The following is an 18,656-nucleotide window of genomic DNA, read 5'->3' as shown; positions in this document are numbered from 1 at the left end:
ATACATATACGTCACATGCGGGTTGGACCCGACAATCTCCGAACCAAGCGGAGGGATGAGAACAGAGAGAGATAAGGTATATATAAAGTAGAAAGTTTTTGTATCAAAAAGAAAGCTCTTGGTCTCACTCAAATCCAAATCTATAGTGTCACATTCATCATTCAGCCCCTTCCCCAATTTGCTTCTGATTCTTGAATATTCTAGTACGACTATACAAAAGAGTGCATGAATTCTCTGGACCGCACTCGTAACTTTAAAGGGAATCCGTCCCGAATTTTGTGCCATTTTTTTCATATACCACTGTTACAGGCATCAATTTTCAAGCAAACTCCCTTCAACACACCTTTTTATCCGAGAATTGTCCTTAATCACTTATAATGCGCTGCTATTTTAATCTTCCTACTTCTTTAACACCTTAATTCTTCCATGTAGGCCTACATAATTTACATATATTCTGCGTTTTATAATTCATTAGTATTCATGATATTATTGATATGTATATTCTACATGAAAAATTGATAAAATTTCATTGAGAAGAAAATAAATGTTTAATTTAATTGACAGAGTGGCATTGGCGGTGGAAGCCAAAAATTTTAGGGAGGGAGGGGACCACCACACAATTTTTTGACAAGCAAAAAAAAGTTATCACTAAAAAAATTATGGGGGATCGTCCCCCACCTAAAATTTACGGGGGTCACGGTGTTCCGCCGCATATGCATAGGGGGCACTGTCATTACAGGCAGCAAGCTCATGCTCTTCCGGGAAGAACAAAAAAAATGTTACTCTAGACAAGTAGTTTGTCAATTTTTCCCAACGGAAGATACTGTGTCTCAAATTCTTTTAGTGATTATGAAAAAACAGCATTTGCAAACCAACCCATAATAAAAAATATTTTCTGTCCAAAACAGTAGTCAAAGAAGAATATGGGGGACTAGCCCCATACATTCATGCATATAGACACATAAAAATAACCAGAGAGAGATACATAAGTATATAATTATGATATGGAGAGAGAGGGGTGGTTAAAATATTGGGGCTACCTCTTCACATCCCGATCTAGACCTTGGCCATTTTCCATGCTGTGTCCACCCCCCTTAATTCTCCCTCTCTCGCTAATATGTCCTACGCTTCTCGAAATGTTATTTACCTTTGGCTCCTATATAGCTATTATCCACGCATGATGTATTGCAAATTCATTTTATTATCCGATATTATAAGCTACAACAATAGTCGATGCCAATAGATTATGGGATGAGCGAGTTATCACAAAAGCACGCCTGGCCCCACGAGAGCTTGTCCCATTTTCGCGTCGCCTTGGCAACGCTTGTAAATCTGGCAGGTGGATTCGCTGTTGTCTGAGATCATCGAGCACCCCAAAGCGGCTTGTAAACTTCACATAAGGGTTTCAGACTACAACTTACGAGTGTGATAGAGTGTATATCTAGGACCCTTGCTTTCTTTTCGCTCTGTTATTCAACAAGAGATTATAAGATCAGAGGTAAGCCGTTTATTTTGGATAATTCGAAGTGAGAGAAATTTGTGAAAGCTCCGGAATATTATATCTGCCAGAGTTGAATACCGTATTGAGTGAGTCTTTTAACATTTTCAACCCGTGAAGTTCAATGTTTGTGCAAATAGTGAATACAATTTTGCTCAGCGGTGCAAGCCTGTGCACATACTTTTCGCAAATGCGTTTAGTTCTCACTGTATCAACCCCTTTCAAATACATCATAATTCCCCCCAAATATCTAGGTTGATAACTTATATTATCATAATCAATGTCTGTTTATACTAATTCTGTTTTTTTTTGTTGATGTTAGTTTGTATCCATACCATTCTTTTCACCGTAAAATGAACTTTTAATGCTGCAGGAGTAGTTTGTATGGTATTACATTTTTATTATGTTATTTTAATTTTATCTATTTCTACCTTTTTTTTCTTCACTAAAGCGCTTAGCGCAATAATATACAATTAATGCACATTTATGAGTGTGTTATGACGATGCAGCACACTCGAGGGTATTTACAATTATGCGAAAGCAAGAGGCGCTTGCGCCGAGTGCTTTTGCATAATATTGTGAATGCCCGAGAGTTGCTCGCATCGTCACTAACATCACGAATCTTAAAATGTGCATTAATTGTTTTATAAAACGGGTCGGCAAAAATAATTTTTCATGGAAATCTTGTTCAAATCCCTCCAACTTGTGTACGATCGCACAGACGACATCACAGGCGTATCTACTATGCGCGCCTAAGTAAGCGCATCAAAATCCTAGCCAGCATCTTTTACTGAACGCGTATCAGTTTTTACGTGCTATTGGAACTAATGCTGCACAAAAATTGCACAGTGCTGCACAAAAAATGCACAGTGCTGCACGAAAAATGCACGACTGGAAGGTTGCGCGTAATTAAAGCATGAACACGTGACTTGAATACGCACTCACCATTGGCTACATCCTTGAACCCGTTTTATAATATGTATTAGTATAAGCCATATAAACATAACGTATACTAGTGTTATTCTTAAATCTCTTTAATTTTTATTATATTAACACATTGCGGCTGGAGGTATGTTTTAAACCGTATTGGAATTAATATTAATATATATATATATATATATATATATATATATATATATATATATATATATATATATATATATATATATATGGAGATAGGCCTATATATTGATACTCCCTGCATGCGCACATGAAATATAACGAAAATCGACAAGTGAGCATTTCAGTCACATTTCTGAGAATGATATTCCCTAGCAGGGTTCGGATTAACTCGCACTTGGCTAAATATATTAATCTTTGGAAGTTCAACGGTAACAAAATACAATTAAATTCAAAATAAATCATTGTAAATTGATAACTGATATAGAGCACAATATCATGACAATAGAAGGTTGCAGACCTGTCTTGACTAATTGATTTTTATGTGCACTTTCTGTTTATTTTTTTTTATACAAGGGGTATGATATATTGTCATGATTGTATTTACTTTTCGCATAATGTGTAAGCATAAAAATTGAATGCTTGACCCATTAGTAAATTTTATTATTCTATTGAACCTGGTTAATTATAATTTGAATTTCATATAATATTTGAATTAGTTATTTATTGCAGGGTAATCCCAAAACAAGCAATTTTTCAATATCTCATATTTATATTCTGCTTTGAAATAAGAAAAAAATCAGTCAATCAATCAATGAATCAATGAATCAGTCAGTAAAATTATTATTATCATTTCACTGTACACAGCCAGCTGCATGAGGTTGTATCATCATGGCCCTAGCTGTGATTAGCTTGAAATGGGTACATCGTGAGATTCATGGAAAACCACCATCACCAAGGTAACAACATCAAATATTTCAATGTTGATGATATGGTGATGATGATGATGATGATAATGATGGTGATGATGATGATGGTGATGATGATGATGATAATGATGATAGTGATGATGATGATGATGGTGATGATGATGATGATGATAATGATCATAATGATGATAGTGATGATGATGATGATGATGATAATGATGGTGGTGATGATGACGATGATGATGATGGTGATGATGATGATGATGGTGAATGATGATAATCATATAGTGATGATGATGTTGATGATGATGATGATGGTGAAATAAGATAATGACAATGGTGATGATCATGATAATGTTGCTGACAAGGATGAGGAAGAGGATCATGACGACGACGATGATAATTTTCTAATGTTGGCAATGATAAGCATATGAACATTTGGTAAAGATTGTGATATTGAAAACAGATTTTTCTTAGAATAAAAATGATGAGGGTTTTATTCTTTCAGTTATTATTCGAGATACATGCATAATATACAATGGTTACAGAAATGTGTAGTAGTAACATAAAGTGAATCATTTGTCATTTCTGGGCTGATTTTGATTTTTTTTTTATGAATATTTATTTTAATTCGACATATACGACATTGTACTGATAGACATTATTATTATTCTATAAAAAGGACATATCAATAATATCCAGGATGATGTTTCACATGACTAACTGAACTTGACTAAGTTTTTTTTTTAAGAAGAAGCAGTGAATCAAATAACTGACATGACTGAAGAAAACAACGAAAGAAGGAAAAGAGGAAGAAGAAGAAGAAAAAGAAGAAGAAAAGGAAGACGAAAAAGAAGAAGAAGAAAAAGAAGAAGAAAAGGAAGAAGAAAAAGAGGAAGAAGAAGAAAAAGAAGAAGAAAAAGAAAAAGAAGAAAAGGAAGAAGAAAAAAAGAAGAAGGCTGTTTTAACGACATTAAGATTATATATAATGCAGTACGATTACAAAATTAGTGATTATTACGTCTGAAATCTTTCAATCATATCATTATTTTAGACAAGGGCACAGCGCCTGTGTCATTGGTAGTGTGGCTTATATTTTCGGAGGTATCAGATCAGTTGATTGGCCTAAAAAAGTAAGTTTTCTTTTATTAAATGTATATATCAAGCAAACATGTTATACATGTATTTCGGTTTTTATGATTTCGTTTTGAAAAATTTAGCGAACTGTGAATATTAGAGATAAAATTTGATTTTATCAAAAAAAATACAATAATGACTTTGGTAAAACTATGTAAGAATTGTTCACTTTGTGGTACAGATAGACAGATATCAATTAGGTTTCTAGAATTGGCAACTCTGTTATTAAATATAAGTAAAGAAATGTTTGATTCAGGGAAGATTGACTTCCTTTCAGACCAAAACAATATTATAAGAACAGAGACTTTGATTTGTATTGAACAGGATATGGAAATGAAATATGTCATCCACAGGATTAAAAAAAAATGAAAAAAGAATATCTGTTTCCAAAGAAGGCATATTCTTTTGCATATTTTTACAATAATACTCTCTCTAAAAAATATTGCATAAAGTGCTCCATGATGGTAATTTTGTATCCAACCAACATTGGGCATTTTTATTTATCCAGTGTGATGAAAATTTTGCCCATTCTAAAGTAATTGCTACTTATGTTTTTAACTTACTGGACAATACGCTTCCCGCAAAGAATACTGTTCCAATTTGGTTGGACACAATCATAATTACCCTCGTGGTAGTAAAAATTTTACACAATATTTTTTACAGTGTACAGATGAATTCTTTATTTAGTATTTAGGTTTCCAAGCTATGCAAATTGCCGAGACATATGACAAGCAACATGTCGAATTAGGGATATCGTCCTAAAATAATTATTTTGTATAAAAATTATGTTGGTTAAGTATCCTCCGAAAAAGCCTTCATAATTCATATATTTGTTTTCAAAATTGCATTTGCATTGGCGTATTATTGTCTCCATCTGCATAAATAGAAGTGGATAATATCAACCAAAAATCTGGTATATTTTGACACCCACTCTTGTCATCTCTCCCTGCCCCCCCCCCCCCACCTCTCTCTTTCTCTCTCTCTCCCTCTCTACCTCTTCCATCACCAGGGAACATATTTTTTCAGAGATCTATTTCAGCTACACTGTGAGTATTCTTTTTTTATTTTTATCATTCATTTAGGTTAAAACAAAAAACAAATTCCATGTTACATTAAAGACTTTGTTTTACATTATCAGTGATTTGTCATGGTCTTTACGTGTCTGTTGTATGCTGTAAAAGTTATGTCCCGATATTATGTTCAAGGATCATAAAAAAATGCATCGTAAAGGTATAAATATCTATTTCATTTCTTAAGAACATTCCAAATCATATAATATCGTTAAAATTATAAATTGTTTTTATCATCAAATTGTATTAAAAGAATGAAGTGCAGTCTATATTACTTTATTTTGTATATTTTTATTTGTTCATGAATTCACGCCTATGTTTTTTTTTATTCCTTAGTATACAAGCGAATGCAATGGGAGAAGGTTAAGCAAAAAGGAGAAATCCCTAAAGGAAGATATGGGCACCACATGTGGTAATGATATATTATTTTCATGATTTACATTATGTTCATTGGTCAGTGAGCTCAATTAACCCCCCAAAATTCATATTTTCGCAATTTTTTCAATTGTAAAATCCGCTTGAAGGACGTCATCTTTTAACCCTATATAGCCCGGGGGGGGGGGCTTTTAGGCCCCCCTCGACATTTTTCGCGATAATTTCTAAATGCAAATAAATAATACGCTGAAATTTCATGACTTTTTCTTTCACATCTCCCGCACATTTTGAGGCCCTGTTTGCGAAAATCGGGGGTACACTTGCGGAGATATAGCACATATTCGTGACCAATGTCACCGAAAATGACAATTTCCATTGACTTTTGTGTGTATAATATGTATGGGTTTTACAAGAAGTGTTGTCAGATGTTTTTTTTCTGTTTTCCTCACATATCTTTCTATTGGGCTATCACCAACTATTCTAGATTTAAAAAAACAATAAAAAATAGAGATTTCAAAACAATGAAATACATAATAAATCAAAAACAAAGAAATACATAAGAATTTGGAAACACAGAAGGAAACAAGAATATTATCGAGAAAAATTAGCATATGCGCATAATTAATTACTATCATAATCTAATAATTATACAATTTCAATACAGTTGAGTGAGCTGTCTTTTTCACCATGAAATATTATTGTTAATTCATTTCATGCTGTGCGTTCGATTGTTGCATGGAAATGGAAAAATCAAGTTCACTAAGAAATGTTATTAGAAATCATTTACTACCAAATTGTATTTCATTATGGTTAACGAACGTGAGGGGTTGTACCTGAGACTTGGTTAGGTGATCACACTTCGTGAATAAAAGGGACGATTATTGTTACTTTGTCATCAGAAATGACTTCTGTTACTTTTAGAATATGACAATTGGCTTTTTTCGTGCTCATTCGTGACTTAATATATCATTTTTTTACGCAAATTTATGTTAGCCAATGATGTAAAAATTATCAAAAGTATATTTGTTTAAAAGTTATGGCATTTCGAACAAAATTGCGAGATACTAGTATACTTCTTTGTTGTATTTAATTCCTTATTCATTATAAAAACCCCAACATTTTGGGATATTTCATAACAATTAGCCTGGGGCCCGTTGCATAAAATTAACTTTTGCCATAAAAAAAACTATGGCAAAAGTTTTGCCAAAGTTTTTAGTGTATGATTTTGAAAGTTGACAATGAACTCGCCTTTAATTATTAGTCACAATATTTTCCCCATCTTTTTATTTTGTTAGCGTGATTGGTCATAAAATCTACCTGTTTGGTGGAAAGCACGAACTACACGCTGATAAATGCCTCCCCGGTCTTCATGTGTACGATACAGGTAATCAATCACTTAACTTACATCACTCAATCAGAAGGACTTAGTACAGTCATAGGTTTTCAACCAACAATATTTTGTTTTAATTGAAAATGAAAAAAATAAACTTCAGTAGCATCGGTGTAAATATAATCGTATTACTAGTGTCCTTTCAATCTAAATATTTATGCATAAGAAACATTAAAACGCAGGGAAGCATCATCATTTATTGATTTCTGCAACTTTATCATGAACAAATTAACATAGAAGAATACAATAAACAAATTATGTGACAAATATTTGAACAATGAACAGAGATTTATGTTCTATGACATATCGATTAAACTATAGGGATTGCCACTTATGAGCTTGGCTTGACTGTGACAACCCTGAAAAGTTGTCACGCAGCCAAAACCAACGGTTCCCTTGTTTTATATCATGCTCTCTAAGAATTTGATTCAAGTTGTTGTTAGAATTGTAATTTAGGATGTGAAATTATTCTATGATGATCTGCCTTCCGTTGTTGTCTTCCACGACGTGATAATTTTGGATCCATCGTGACGATCTGTAAGTGTGAACTTGAATTTGAATTTGCCATGATGGTCACTTTCAATTTCTTATTTTGTTGCAACAGTGTCTCCTTACTTCTCCATCAATATCCATTACAGGGGTTGATCCAGGATTTTTCAGGGGGGGGGGGTCCCAAGAAAAATTGACAAGCAAAAATTAAAATACAAAGGTTTAATTTCAACCTAAAATTTTGTCCACGGAAAATTTGAAGAGCAAAAAGATATATATATAAAAAGGTCCTCGCATGTGTATGAAGGACATATGCTGCGGCTCCCAAGAGGGGGACACACTCGTGTTAGAACGGCATATTTACATTAAAAATTTGATTGTGGCTCTCAAAGGTGGGGGGGGGCAGAAGCCGGATGTGCCACCCCCCCCCCTTGATCCGTCAGTGATCTGATTCTATATGAGAAGACTACAGTTTGTAGGTATATGAAATAAGACGATGTTCAATGAGGATTCATCCCACTCCTGCCACCAAATGTTTATCGGGCGTCTGTTGCACAATTCACCCATGTTATTGTGGAAGCATGGACCCTATCCATTGTTAAAGAATACAAAGGTTATGATTATACTCACGCTAATTCTCAGAATTGTGGATTCTGCCTTTTACATATAACTCATTGCCATGGTTATCTACAAAAAAAAATCATTATCTCTGTAGAAAAGAAAGAATGGTCCCAGCCCCAGACGAGCGGTACCGAGCCTGAAGCTCATGGTAGCACATCATCGGTGGTTGGGACGAGGATCTACGTGTATGGCGGGTTGGTGGACGGACAGGCGGTCGATGATCTGCACTGCTTTGACTCAGGTTTGTAAAGTTTTTTCCGACCGGTCTGTAAACTTTGAGGGAGCCATTTAGTGATACCATCCAGTTGATTTCAAGGAAAATCAAGTTATGATAAATCAACACATCTCTTACATACAAACACACCCTCTCACACACACATACTCTCTCACTCTCTCTTTCTCAATTTCTCTCCCTCTCATCCTGTAATCCCCCTCTGTTTGCCAATATATTTTGTAACAACGTTTACTTTTGCCTGATCAAAAGTCATTATATATCATTTCCCGTCATATCTTCTTCTTGTGAATATTTTCGTTTGTGTGATGTTTGATGTTAATTTTTTTGTTACTGATCATTCTTCTCGCATTCCTTTGTATAGAGAACCAATGGTGGGTTAAACTCACTGTACAAGGGGTGCCTCCATCGCCAAGGTAAATATTAATTTATTCATCTTCTTAATATTGTTATCAATATTATTTCTATGTCATCTATTATCATACCTATGTATCCCACTATACCTATTTTCTATCTGATAGAATTTATTTCATTCATTGGACGAGCCCACAAGAATATTGGTCAAAGGCTCAGTTGACTTGCTGTTGCATTCTGCAAACGCTTATAGTATAAATGCCTGGTCACACCGCCCGAGCGTTGTTAGAGCGAGCGGTCGTGGAGCAGAGAGAAAAAATCACACCGCTCGCTACCGTTCGCCATTTTCGATTTCGATTGGGGTTTTTTTTTTCGATTTTTGTTTTCGATTTTCCCCCAATTTTGTGAGCGAAATTCAACCCTCTCCCCCTACCGCTCCACGACCGCTCCAACAACGCTCGGGCGGTGTCACCAGGTCTTAAATTATTGCTTTGTGTATATTATTTTGTAATGTTCTTCATCAACCTCAATGATTATAATATTTATTTATTTCAATCGTTCTGTTTCAAAGACTTACTCAATAATTCTTTGCATTAAGATCGTCTTTAATCACCATTGATGGCAAAAACCATTTAACAACATAACGGTGAATGCCATTCATTCACTGTCTTGGATATGCACTAATTGATGCACTATTGTTGATACCATTATTCATTATAAACGTCAGTGTTCTAATAACACCAATCATTATGCCCATAATTATCAGATGTGATTCTGCAAGCACAGCTGTAGGACATGAGATGTTCATATTTGGAGGAACTGCTGGAACAGATAAATGGTTTAACGATATTCATGTCTTTGACGCAAGTGAGTGGTAGTGGTGGTAGCAGTATAGTAGTAGTAGTAGTAGTAGTAGTAGTAGTAGTAGTAGTAGTAGTAGGAGAAGTAGAAGTAGAAGTAGAAGTAGAAGTAGAAGTAGTAGTAGTAGTAGTAGTAGTAGTAGTAGTAGTAGTAGTAGTAGTAGTAGTAGTAGTAGTAGATGAGCCTCGTAGTAGTAGTAGTAGTAGTAGTAGTAGTAGTAGTAGTAGTAGTAGTAGTAGTAGTAGTAGTAGTAGAAGTAGAAATAGTAGTATAAGTCGTAGTAGTAGTAGCAGTAGTAGTAGAAGTAGAAGTAGTAGTATAAGTCGTAGTAGTAGTAGTAGTAGTATAGAAGGAGAAGAAGAAGAAGAAAATAAGGAAGAAGAAAAAGAAGAAGAAGAAAATAAAGAAGAAGAAGAAAAGATAAATAAGAAGACGAAAAAAAGAGCATTGGAAAAGAAAAAGAAGAAAAAAAGCAGAAGAATGAAAAGAAGAAGAAAAAAGAAGAGGAAAAAAAGAAGAGGAAAATGAGGAGGCTGCAAGGTCGTAACAGCCATTATTCCATTTTAGTAGCAATATAGTTTTGTCAATCATCTTCATCATAAACATTCAAACTTATAATATATTTCGTGTCATGTATCTCAGAGAAGCTTCTTTGGAAAGAATTGAATAAAACAGATGGAGAGCCGCCAACACCACGGGGGAATCATTGCTTCCTAGCTCACGTTGACAAGGTGAATAACATCTTTCTAAAATACCACATCAAATATCATTACAAAAACATTTATCTTTACATTTTTCCTAGCATTGTAACTCTTCATTTCTTTATTTGGTATAAAACAAGACAAATATAAATCGTTTTAGAAAAATTTTAAGGTACATAATTGGAATAGAGCAACGTAAAATTATCAACATGGTAAAGGTGCTGTGAAAAAAAATAAATCAGATATATTACGGGAATATTTACATAGTTATTGATTTAGGTAAAGGTATTCACGTTTTTTCTTTAAATGATTTAACCTATTAAGAATGCTCATATTAGGGTGTTCATTTCCATTGGCCTCTTGTGCTAGCGTATGAGATTCTCACGATATGTGCCCAATTTTCATCCATCATCAAACACATCATTTGTTATAATGCTTGTTTTATGCTTAAATGATGATTTGATTTTAATTGATTTCCACATTTCAGTAAGAAAAGTATACAAGTATGAAAATTATTCAACATAACATTACAATATACGCAAACGTGTTCCGTGATAATAATACATAGCATTATCAATAGAAATTTACATTTCAATGATTATGCAATGCTATTATCCACTACTGAAAACTTCCCTCATATTATACCCTTATGTACCCCTCTTTAGATGTTTATGTAGTTGCTCGCAAATAATAACGATTCAACCATCATATGATTTTACCAAAGACCGACACGATAGTAACTTGAAGCCAAAATAATCATAAGAACATATCGTTCTAATAAACAGAACAAGTTTCAATGTATCAAATCTCATCATCGACCTGAATATTTTAAATGAATGTTTATGTTCGATCGATATCAAGCAAATTTCAAGAATATAATGAGATTATAATAACATTTTCATAGTTGTTATAAAATGTACATTTAATAGAAATGAAGTATGCGATATGAGTTATGTTCATCAGATTAACTTATCTTTTATTTTCAGGATATTTATGTCTTTGGTGGATCGAATGATTCTAATTCGTCTCACCCAACACTTGGTGATTTATACAAGTTTAGCCTGGGTAAAAATAGTTATATGAAACAAAATCGCTTCCAAAATGTATTTCTGTGGCACTCTAAATATATTCACTAATCCCCACATACCTTATTGGGCTATTTACACACTATAAAGAAATATTAATGCTTTTATTATTTTTATTTTTTATTTTTTCTTAGCACAATCGTATCCCCAGTCATTTTAAACATGGAGTAAATGTGTGTCCGTCCTACTCTCCAGAAATGAACCACTATAATATTCCCCATCTCATATACATATGTCGTAATAATGATAATAATAATACATAGGATTTATATAGCTTCTTTTGCATTTTGATTAAATGCTCAAGGCGCTTAGAAGAGAGCAAAACTGACATTAAAATAAAAAAAAGTCATGTCAAAAATTTAATCTGACAGTTGGTTTACAGCTCTGTACCAAGTTGAATGGATCCGTAAAGACTGATAACATAATTTCTCCGCCCCCCCCCTCCCCGCGCGCGCACGACAGGTTAAAGAACAAGAAAATGTGCTCTCCTCCAACCTTAATGTTGATTTAACCATGGATCCATGAATTCCAACACCTTTTAACAATATTTATGATTGGATGCAACATGGAGCTACTAATGGTTACAGGAACTAATCTAGCGTCTTGCTAAAGTGGGATGATGGGTGAAGCCGGGGTCGGGGAGGGGGTGGGTTAATGACGTCCAGAGCCAAGTAGCACCGATTTATTTGCTGTTGAATTGGGGTGCTATTTCTGTGTGGGTCAGGGCACGTTTTACTTTACACAGAGCAATTAATGGTTTACATAGAGTGATCCTGTTATTATATCGGTAAAAATAATACCAAAATAATTGAATGCAAAACATTTAGAATATAATATAAAGGTTTGTTATTTCTAGTCCGTCTTCATGAAACTTTTATTGCTTTCACTATATTCATGTTTTGTTTTTAGCGTGGAGTACACCATAAAAATCCTTTCTTTTTTCCATCATCATTTGATGACAACCCTGTCCAGGAATTTAATTCCTCTTTTTTGCCTGTTTTATTTCTCCCCTATGTTTCCTCTTCTTTTCTCTCCCCTCCCCTCCCACTCTCTCTCTCTCTCTTAATTCACTCTTAACTCCCATCTCATCAATTCACTCTGATAGTATATGATTGTCTTTAAACAATGCGCTTTTGATGCCTTACCCATCTCTGGAATAATCGCATCTGATATGCCAATAATCACTAAAAATAAAACATCTTTGCTTGTGTTGTTTGATGTGGACGCCAAAGTGCAGTTTGCTTGAATAGTGTTGCATACAAAAATTCAAATAAAATTCTTGTTCAGTGGGTCACATTTATTACCAAATTCAATATCAAAAAAGGTATCATAAATGAATGCATACTTATTTAACATATTAAAGAGATTGGTTACCAAAGGGTTCTTTAAAAATCCTTATTTTCCAGCCTCATTGAAAATTCTATAGGTTTTTATTTGCTCACTTTATAATATATAGCTATAAAAGAAAAATTATGCTGGTATTATTTATATATTATTATTGCTTTTATTGTTATTATTATCATTGTTGTTGTTGTTATTATCATTAATATTATTTCATTTGTCTATTTTATCACCTAGACAAGCGTAAGTGGAAGCGACCATTCTATGGAGGATGCCCGCCCGCCAAGAGATCGGGACATGCAGCTATCATTCATAGAAGCAAAGTAAATAATTCATGGGGAATAAAGATGGAATTTTTAGTACAAAGAAAGTCTTTAAGTTCCAGATGCAACTGATCAAATTAAATTTGCCATATATCGAGGAATACATATTGATATCCATCGTCCATGGGAGTGCTAAAATAAGTATGTGGACCATAAATAGTGGTAGCAGCAGCACTATAGTAGTAGTAGTAGTAGTAGTAGTAGTAGTAGTAGTAGTAGTAGTAGTAGTAGTAGTAGTAGTAGTAGTAGTAGTAGAAGTAGTAGTAGTAGTAGGAGTAGTATAGTAGTAGTAGTAGTAGTAGTAGTAGTAGTAGTAGTAATGGTAGTAGTAGTAGTAGTAGTAGTAGTAGTAGTAGTAGTAGTAGTAGTAGTAGTAGTAGTAGTAGAAGTAGTAGTAGTAGTAGTAGTAGTAGTATTAATACTAGTAGTAGAAGTATGTCTATTTGTAGTATAGTAGTAGTAGTAGTAGTAGTAGCAGTAGAAGCAGCAGCAACAGCAACAGCAGCAGCATTAGTATTGAAAAAGAAGTAGAAGTGCAGTCATGATGTAAGTATTTTTAAGTAGTAATGTTTTTCATTTTTAAAATTATTATCATTATTCTTATTGATTTCATTGTTGATTGAATGATTGATATTTGTCACATTCGTTTTGTAGCTGATCATTATCGGAGGAAGTAATGAAGATACTGATTTCAATGACGTACACGTTGCTAAACTCATCAACCCGTCGAAAAGACAACCATGTAAGTCACAATGAGTAATGAATTTATGATGCAAGATAAGTCCAATGTTAAAACGATCTTTGTGTATGAGAGGTCTTTCGACAAAAAGTTACAGGATACGCTTGATTTTTCTCTCAGGTTTGGAAAATGGAAATAACTTAAAATTGGAACACTTTTATCCGCCTCTTTTACTGTCTCACCACTTCATCGTAACGTACTCAATGCACCACTCATTAAAAAAACCCACAGTATTGAGCTCTATTTAAACTGTTTTAAGAAGCTGAAATAAGAAAGCTCCGCGAAATTACTCTTTCCCACAAAAATATTTAAACTATTAACGGATTTAAACAATGCATTTGTACTTGTAAAGGTAATTTATATCAAGTAACATGCCAAAATGATAGTGGAAACATGCAGTGATATGTTTTCAAGCACGTCATGTAAATATTCCTAATTCTGTCATCCCTTTCATAACACTGTTTTATACATTAAAGGAGAATGAAACCATTGGAACAAGATAGCTTGTGTTAGAACAGAAAAATCAAAGAAACAGATCAACAAAAGTTTGAGAAAAATCGGACAAATAATGAGAAAATTATGAGCATTTGAATATTGCGATCACTAATGCTATGGAGATAGCAAATTGGCAATGAGACAAAGATGTGTGATGTCACTTGTGAACAACTCTCCCCATTACTTTAGTATATATTTCACTTGAATTGCTTCTTTTATTTCATCTATCCATAGATCTTGTGTTCTTTGTACATGAGGGCATGTAATACAGATTTTTAAGAATACATCATGGATAGAGAGTTTGTATCATCATAAGAAAAAGCAAAAAGAGACATTTTGAGGGTATTTTATAATCCACCAAAGGGAAAGTTGTTCATCAGTGACATCACACATCCTTGTCGTATTGCCAATGGGAGGATCTCCATAGCATTAGTGATTGCAATATTCAAATGCTCATAACTTTCTCATTATTTGTCCGATTTTTCTCAAACTTTCTTTATTCTTATTCTTTGATTTTTCTGTTTCTACACAAGCCTATTTGTTCCAAAGGTTTCATTGCCCTTTAATGTGACAGAACCTCTCTAAACTTTGGCAGAATAATAATAATGACTTTACCCTGTTTCTTCCATCAGTGAAAGTGCCTGCTGGCGACATGCACGACTTCCTGGACACCATCAACAATGCTGACCCTCGACCCACGGTCGTCGACGGCGAGGACGCAGAGGCGCACTTCCATGAGAAGGAGGAAGAGGCGGAGGAGGATCCTGCACCAGACCTCAAGGAAACGGAAGGGTCACGTGAGGGTCACGTGAATCAAGAAGGACCCGGATCTAAACAAGAGGACAGTGTGGCTGGGTCCGATCCAGGTTAGTGTCATGTCGTCTTGATTTCTTCAAAAATTCCAGCGTTGATTGCTGGCCCGGATCGCTGGGTCTTATCTCACTCCTGACATTACTTCTGTTTCAATGGCCCTTATTATGAACTCTGGTCTAAAGTTGCGGTTAAAGCTTAAACTATGGAAAGCCAATTATGACACAAATCTGGAACAGTGTCTATCAACTCATTGGACACACAAGCCATTCATTGCTTCATCGGCATCATGATAACTGACATTTTTCTTCATTATGAAAGCATGGGGAAACAAAATAGAAAACAAACATTTTAAATAACACTTTAACATCTCCGGCCTTAGAGTGCCTTGAGCTTCCTCCCAAGCAAAAACACATATATAAAGTTAAGAAGAAAAATTAAGGAGAGCGAGAGATCAAAGTAAAGAAGGGTGAGTTAACCTGCAAGGTGCCTTTACCACTTCAAAACGACCATTTCATATAAAGTTTGTGTAAAGAAAATTAAGACAGAAATTTGCATAATGAATTTCTTTGCATTTTGAAATATTACATTCCTTACTAAACGGAAACGAAGATCGATTTTTCTTCTCTCGCTTTTATTATCTTATCAGAGTTTTTAACCTATTAAACAGTAATTGTATGATGAGCTTTTCTCTTCATTAATGTGGTTTTATTAGATTTGCTTTTCAGTTAATGTTTTCATATTGATTCTTTTACTCTGGAATGCCTGACATATATCTTCACTTTTAGATATGAAAGGGGGTCCAGGAAAATCTGTGCACTTTGAGGACGAAGAATCTGAAAAGCAAGATGGAGCTTCATTATCTTCTTCAGCGGGTTCGCTATCATCGTCGGCAGGATCATTGTCATCAGCATCGTCGTCATCATCGGGCTCATCAGAGGGGTCGACATCGTCAGATAGCAAAGGAAACACCAACAACAGCAATAGCAACAACTCGGCTCTGGGTGTCAGGACCAGAAGACAGCAGGATGGCATCCGAAGGGACACTGTCAAAGAGGTTGAGGAAAAGGGTTCAGATGGAGGATTGGAAGATTCCGTCGGGAGGCAGGTAGATGATGATGAGGAGGAGGACGATGGGAAGGCAGACGTTGCATCCGGGAGCAGTAGCCAGCAAGGAACGCAGGATAATCAAGCTGATGATTCAACCTCACCCATTCAGCCCGGTAAGGAAAAGCTTGCTCCCATCAGTAAAGCAGAAACCAAGATGTCCGGTGCGAAACAGGGTAAGAAGGCTGGCGCAAAGAAGCAGAAGAAGAAACCCAAGCAAGAGACAAGTAACGGAACGTCCGTGTATGAAACTCAGCTTCCTCCTGCGGGATACAGACCTTACCCGCCCATGGAAATCCCCATGCAGAATTGGCAAAGAGCCCCAGAGGAGGCAGCGTGGCATCAATATCCCGAGGACTGGAGAACCCAGAATCAGCTTCATTCTCCCGCACACCAACCACAGGAGCGACCGGAGTCGGAGGAAGAGAGTGAGAGTGAAAGCGGAAGTGACAGTGAAAGTGAGGAAAGTGAAGATAGTGATGATGGTGGTGACGATGGCGGCAGTCAGACCGAGAATCCTGAAGTTCGTAATATGAATGGGTACGATGATTCACTTTCCTCCGGGAGACAAGGCGAAGATACCAAGGAAGAAGACGAGAGTGAGGATGGGGATGATGGCAGTGATGAGGATAGTGATGAGGAAGAGGGGGAGGACGACGACGAAGAGGAAGAAGAAGGAGACGAGGATGAATCGGGCAGTGGTACCGGAAGTGATAGTGAGTCCGGAAGTGGCTCTGAAGACGAAAGTGAATCCGAAGAAGACTGAAACACGTACACCCAGGAAAGCATTTCAGTAACATTTCTCGTCTGATAAGTTGTTAGATTCGAAAACTTTCCTTGATTTCGATTGACTAAGTAGCGCAAGTGTCCGAATGTTACATGGTAACTGTCGGATGAAACGTCCAAAAGGTCATTTCATGAGACGTTCCCCCGGGAGAGAGTTTCCGATCAAATTGGCTGAGAAGCACATTTGTCTTTGGTAACTATCGGATAAAAAGGATTTTCACCAAACGCCACCCTGAAGATAATAGCGAGCTTTCGCACCGGCTACGCAGACTTGTTTTGGAACGTAGAGAATATATATTTTCTCAATGTCCTTCATGGATATTAAGCCTTTCATTGTCGAGGGTCGGTGAATTGAAACAGCGATTTTGTCGGTGACTCTGGAAAAACGACATTTCGATTTTTCACCAACTCTGAAATGTTGACGAAACTGCTGTCCCGAATCACCGACCTTCGACAAAGACTTTGTGATTTGACCTGCCTTTCTAATGGATTTACTGCCTTAATTGTAGGATTCATTCCGCGTCACTGAGAGAAAATTCGCTAATGTTTACTTTTAACCCTTCTGTGACAATGCTCCATTAATAGGTCTGGAGATCATACATTTACAGGGGGTCGATTCATAAAGCTGAACGACTGGTGATCCTTCCTTGTGGTAAATGATATTCGACTTTAAACATTCATTGGTGATTATTTAGCGCGTAAGAAAGGATCACCAGTCGTTCTTCAAGTCGCACTTAACTTACGAAGAGCTTTATGAAACACCCACCAGGACTGTTATATATTGGGGAACAAAATTATGACGACAAAAAGCTTGAGTCTAAAAAATGTATGTGGTGTCAGGGTAAAACTCTACATCATGCTTAAAGGTATAGTGTATGATTGGCCTTTAATGAAAAAAACTCTTTTTTCCTCATGTCTTTTGACAATTCGTTTCATTGAAATTGCTATAAGCCTATCCTATACAACCTGTCAGAAATGTATATAAATGTCTTGTTTAAACGCCTAGTTAACCAACCATCCTCTATTTTGTATTCTTTGTGATAGACCTAACTCTTCCATAAATCTGAAAATGATTCGACGAAGTATGGCTGGAATATGTTTAAATGTTTGCTTATTCTTTCTTATTTTTTTTCTCATGCCTGTATTTAATTTATACATGTAATTTTATTTCAAGATATTCAACTTATGCTTCACATTACAGATACAGACATCTAGACAAATATCATATATATATATATATATATATATGTATATATATATATATATATATATATATGAATGTCATTCAGGATCTGCGTGAACCAAGCTCCCTTAAATTGTTTTGAAAAATATATATGTTATTCAAACCTTGGCTTGCGATATTGGTTTTTTTTTCTTAGAATCGTGTATAGTTATTATATGATTAGCTCGCTA

The 18,656-nt window shown here is 35.3% G+C and overlaps 1 protein-coding gene across 5 annotated transcripts; it reads left to right on the top strand.

Moving 5' to 3' along the window:
- The first annotated feature begins 1,339 nt into the window (after window positions 1–1,339).
- Window positions 1,340–17,944, top strand: LOC121424334 (kelch domain-containing protein 4-like). Of its 5 annotated transcripts, none has more exons than XM_041619978.1 (15): window positions 1,340–1,498; window positions 3,270–3,357; window positions 4,382–4,460; window positions 5,474–5,510; window positions 5,871–5,946; window positions 7,205–7,293; window positions 8,504–8,650; window positions 9,006–9,057; window positions 9,762–9,862; window positions 10,499–10,587; window positions 11,544–11,622; window positions 13,221–13,306; window positions 13,961–14,048; window positions 15,173–15,406; window positions 16,139–17,944. In XM_041619978.1, exons 2-15 carry the CDS (start codon window positions 3,290–3,292, stop codon window positions 17,221–17,223), a joined length of 2,310 nt encoding a protein of 769 aa, XP_041475912.1. In that variant the 5' UTR covers window positions 1,340–1,498; window positions 3,270–3,289; the 3' UTR covers window positions 17,224–17,944. The 5 variants fall into 5 exon arrangements, with proteins under 5 accessions (XP_041475912.1, XP_041475911.1, XP_041475915.1 ...); XM_041619977.1 differs by having other exon boundaries at window positions 3,266–3,357; XM_041619980.1 differs by lacking the exon at window positions 1,340–1,498 and adding an exon at window positions 1,505–1,587.
- The last annotated feature ends 712 nt before the right edge of the window (window positions 17,945–18,656 follow it).

The sequence above is a fragment of the Lytechinus variegatus genome, chromosome 11 (assembly GCF_018143015.1).
Source record: "Lytechinus variegatus isolate NC3 chromosome 11, Lvar_3.0, whole genome shotgun sequence".
Classification (NCBI taxonomy): Eukaryota; Metazoa; Echinodermata; class Echinoidea; order Temnopleuroida; family Toxopneustidae; genus Lytechinus; species Lytechinus variegatus.
Note: the sequence above shows the minus strand (reverse complement) of the source record. Positions and strands in the feature narration are given on the sequence as shown.

What these genes read in the sequence shown, in the direction of transcription:
- LOC121424334 (XM_041619978.1), top strand. Translation starts at nt 3,290, where the DNA reads ATGGCCCTAGCTGTGATTAGCTTGAAATGGGTACATCGTGAGATTCAT. An exon ending in AGATATGGGCACCACATGTG is followed by an intron (nt 5,947 to 7,204) that starts GTAATGATATAT and finishes TTATTTTGTTAG; the next exon opens with CGTGATTGGTCATAAAATCT. An exon ending in TGTGGCTGGGTCCGATCCAG is followed by an intron (nt 15,407 to 16,138) that starts GTTAGTGTCATG and finishes CTTCACTTTTAG; the next exon opens with ATATGAAAGGGGGTCCAGGA.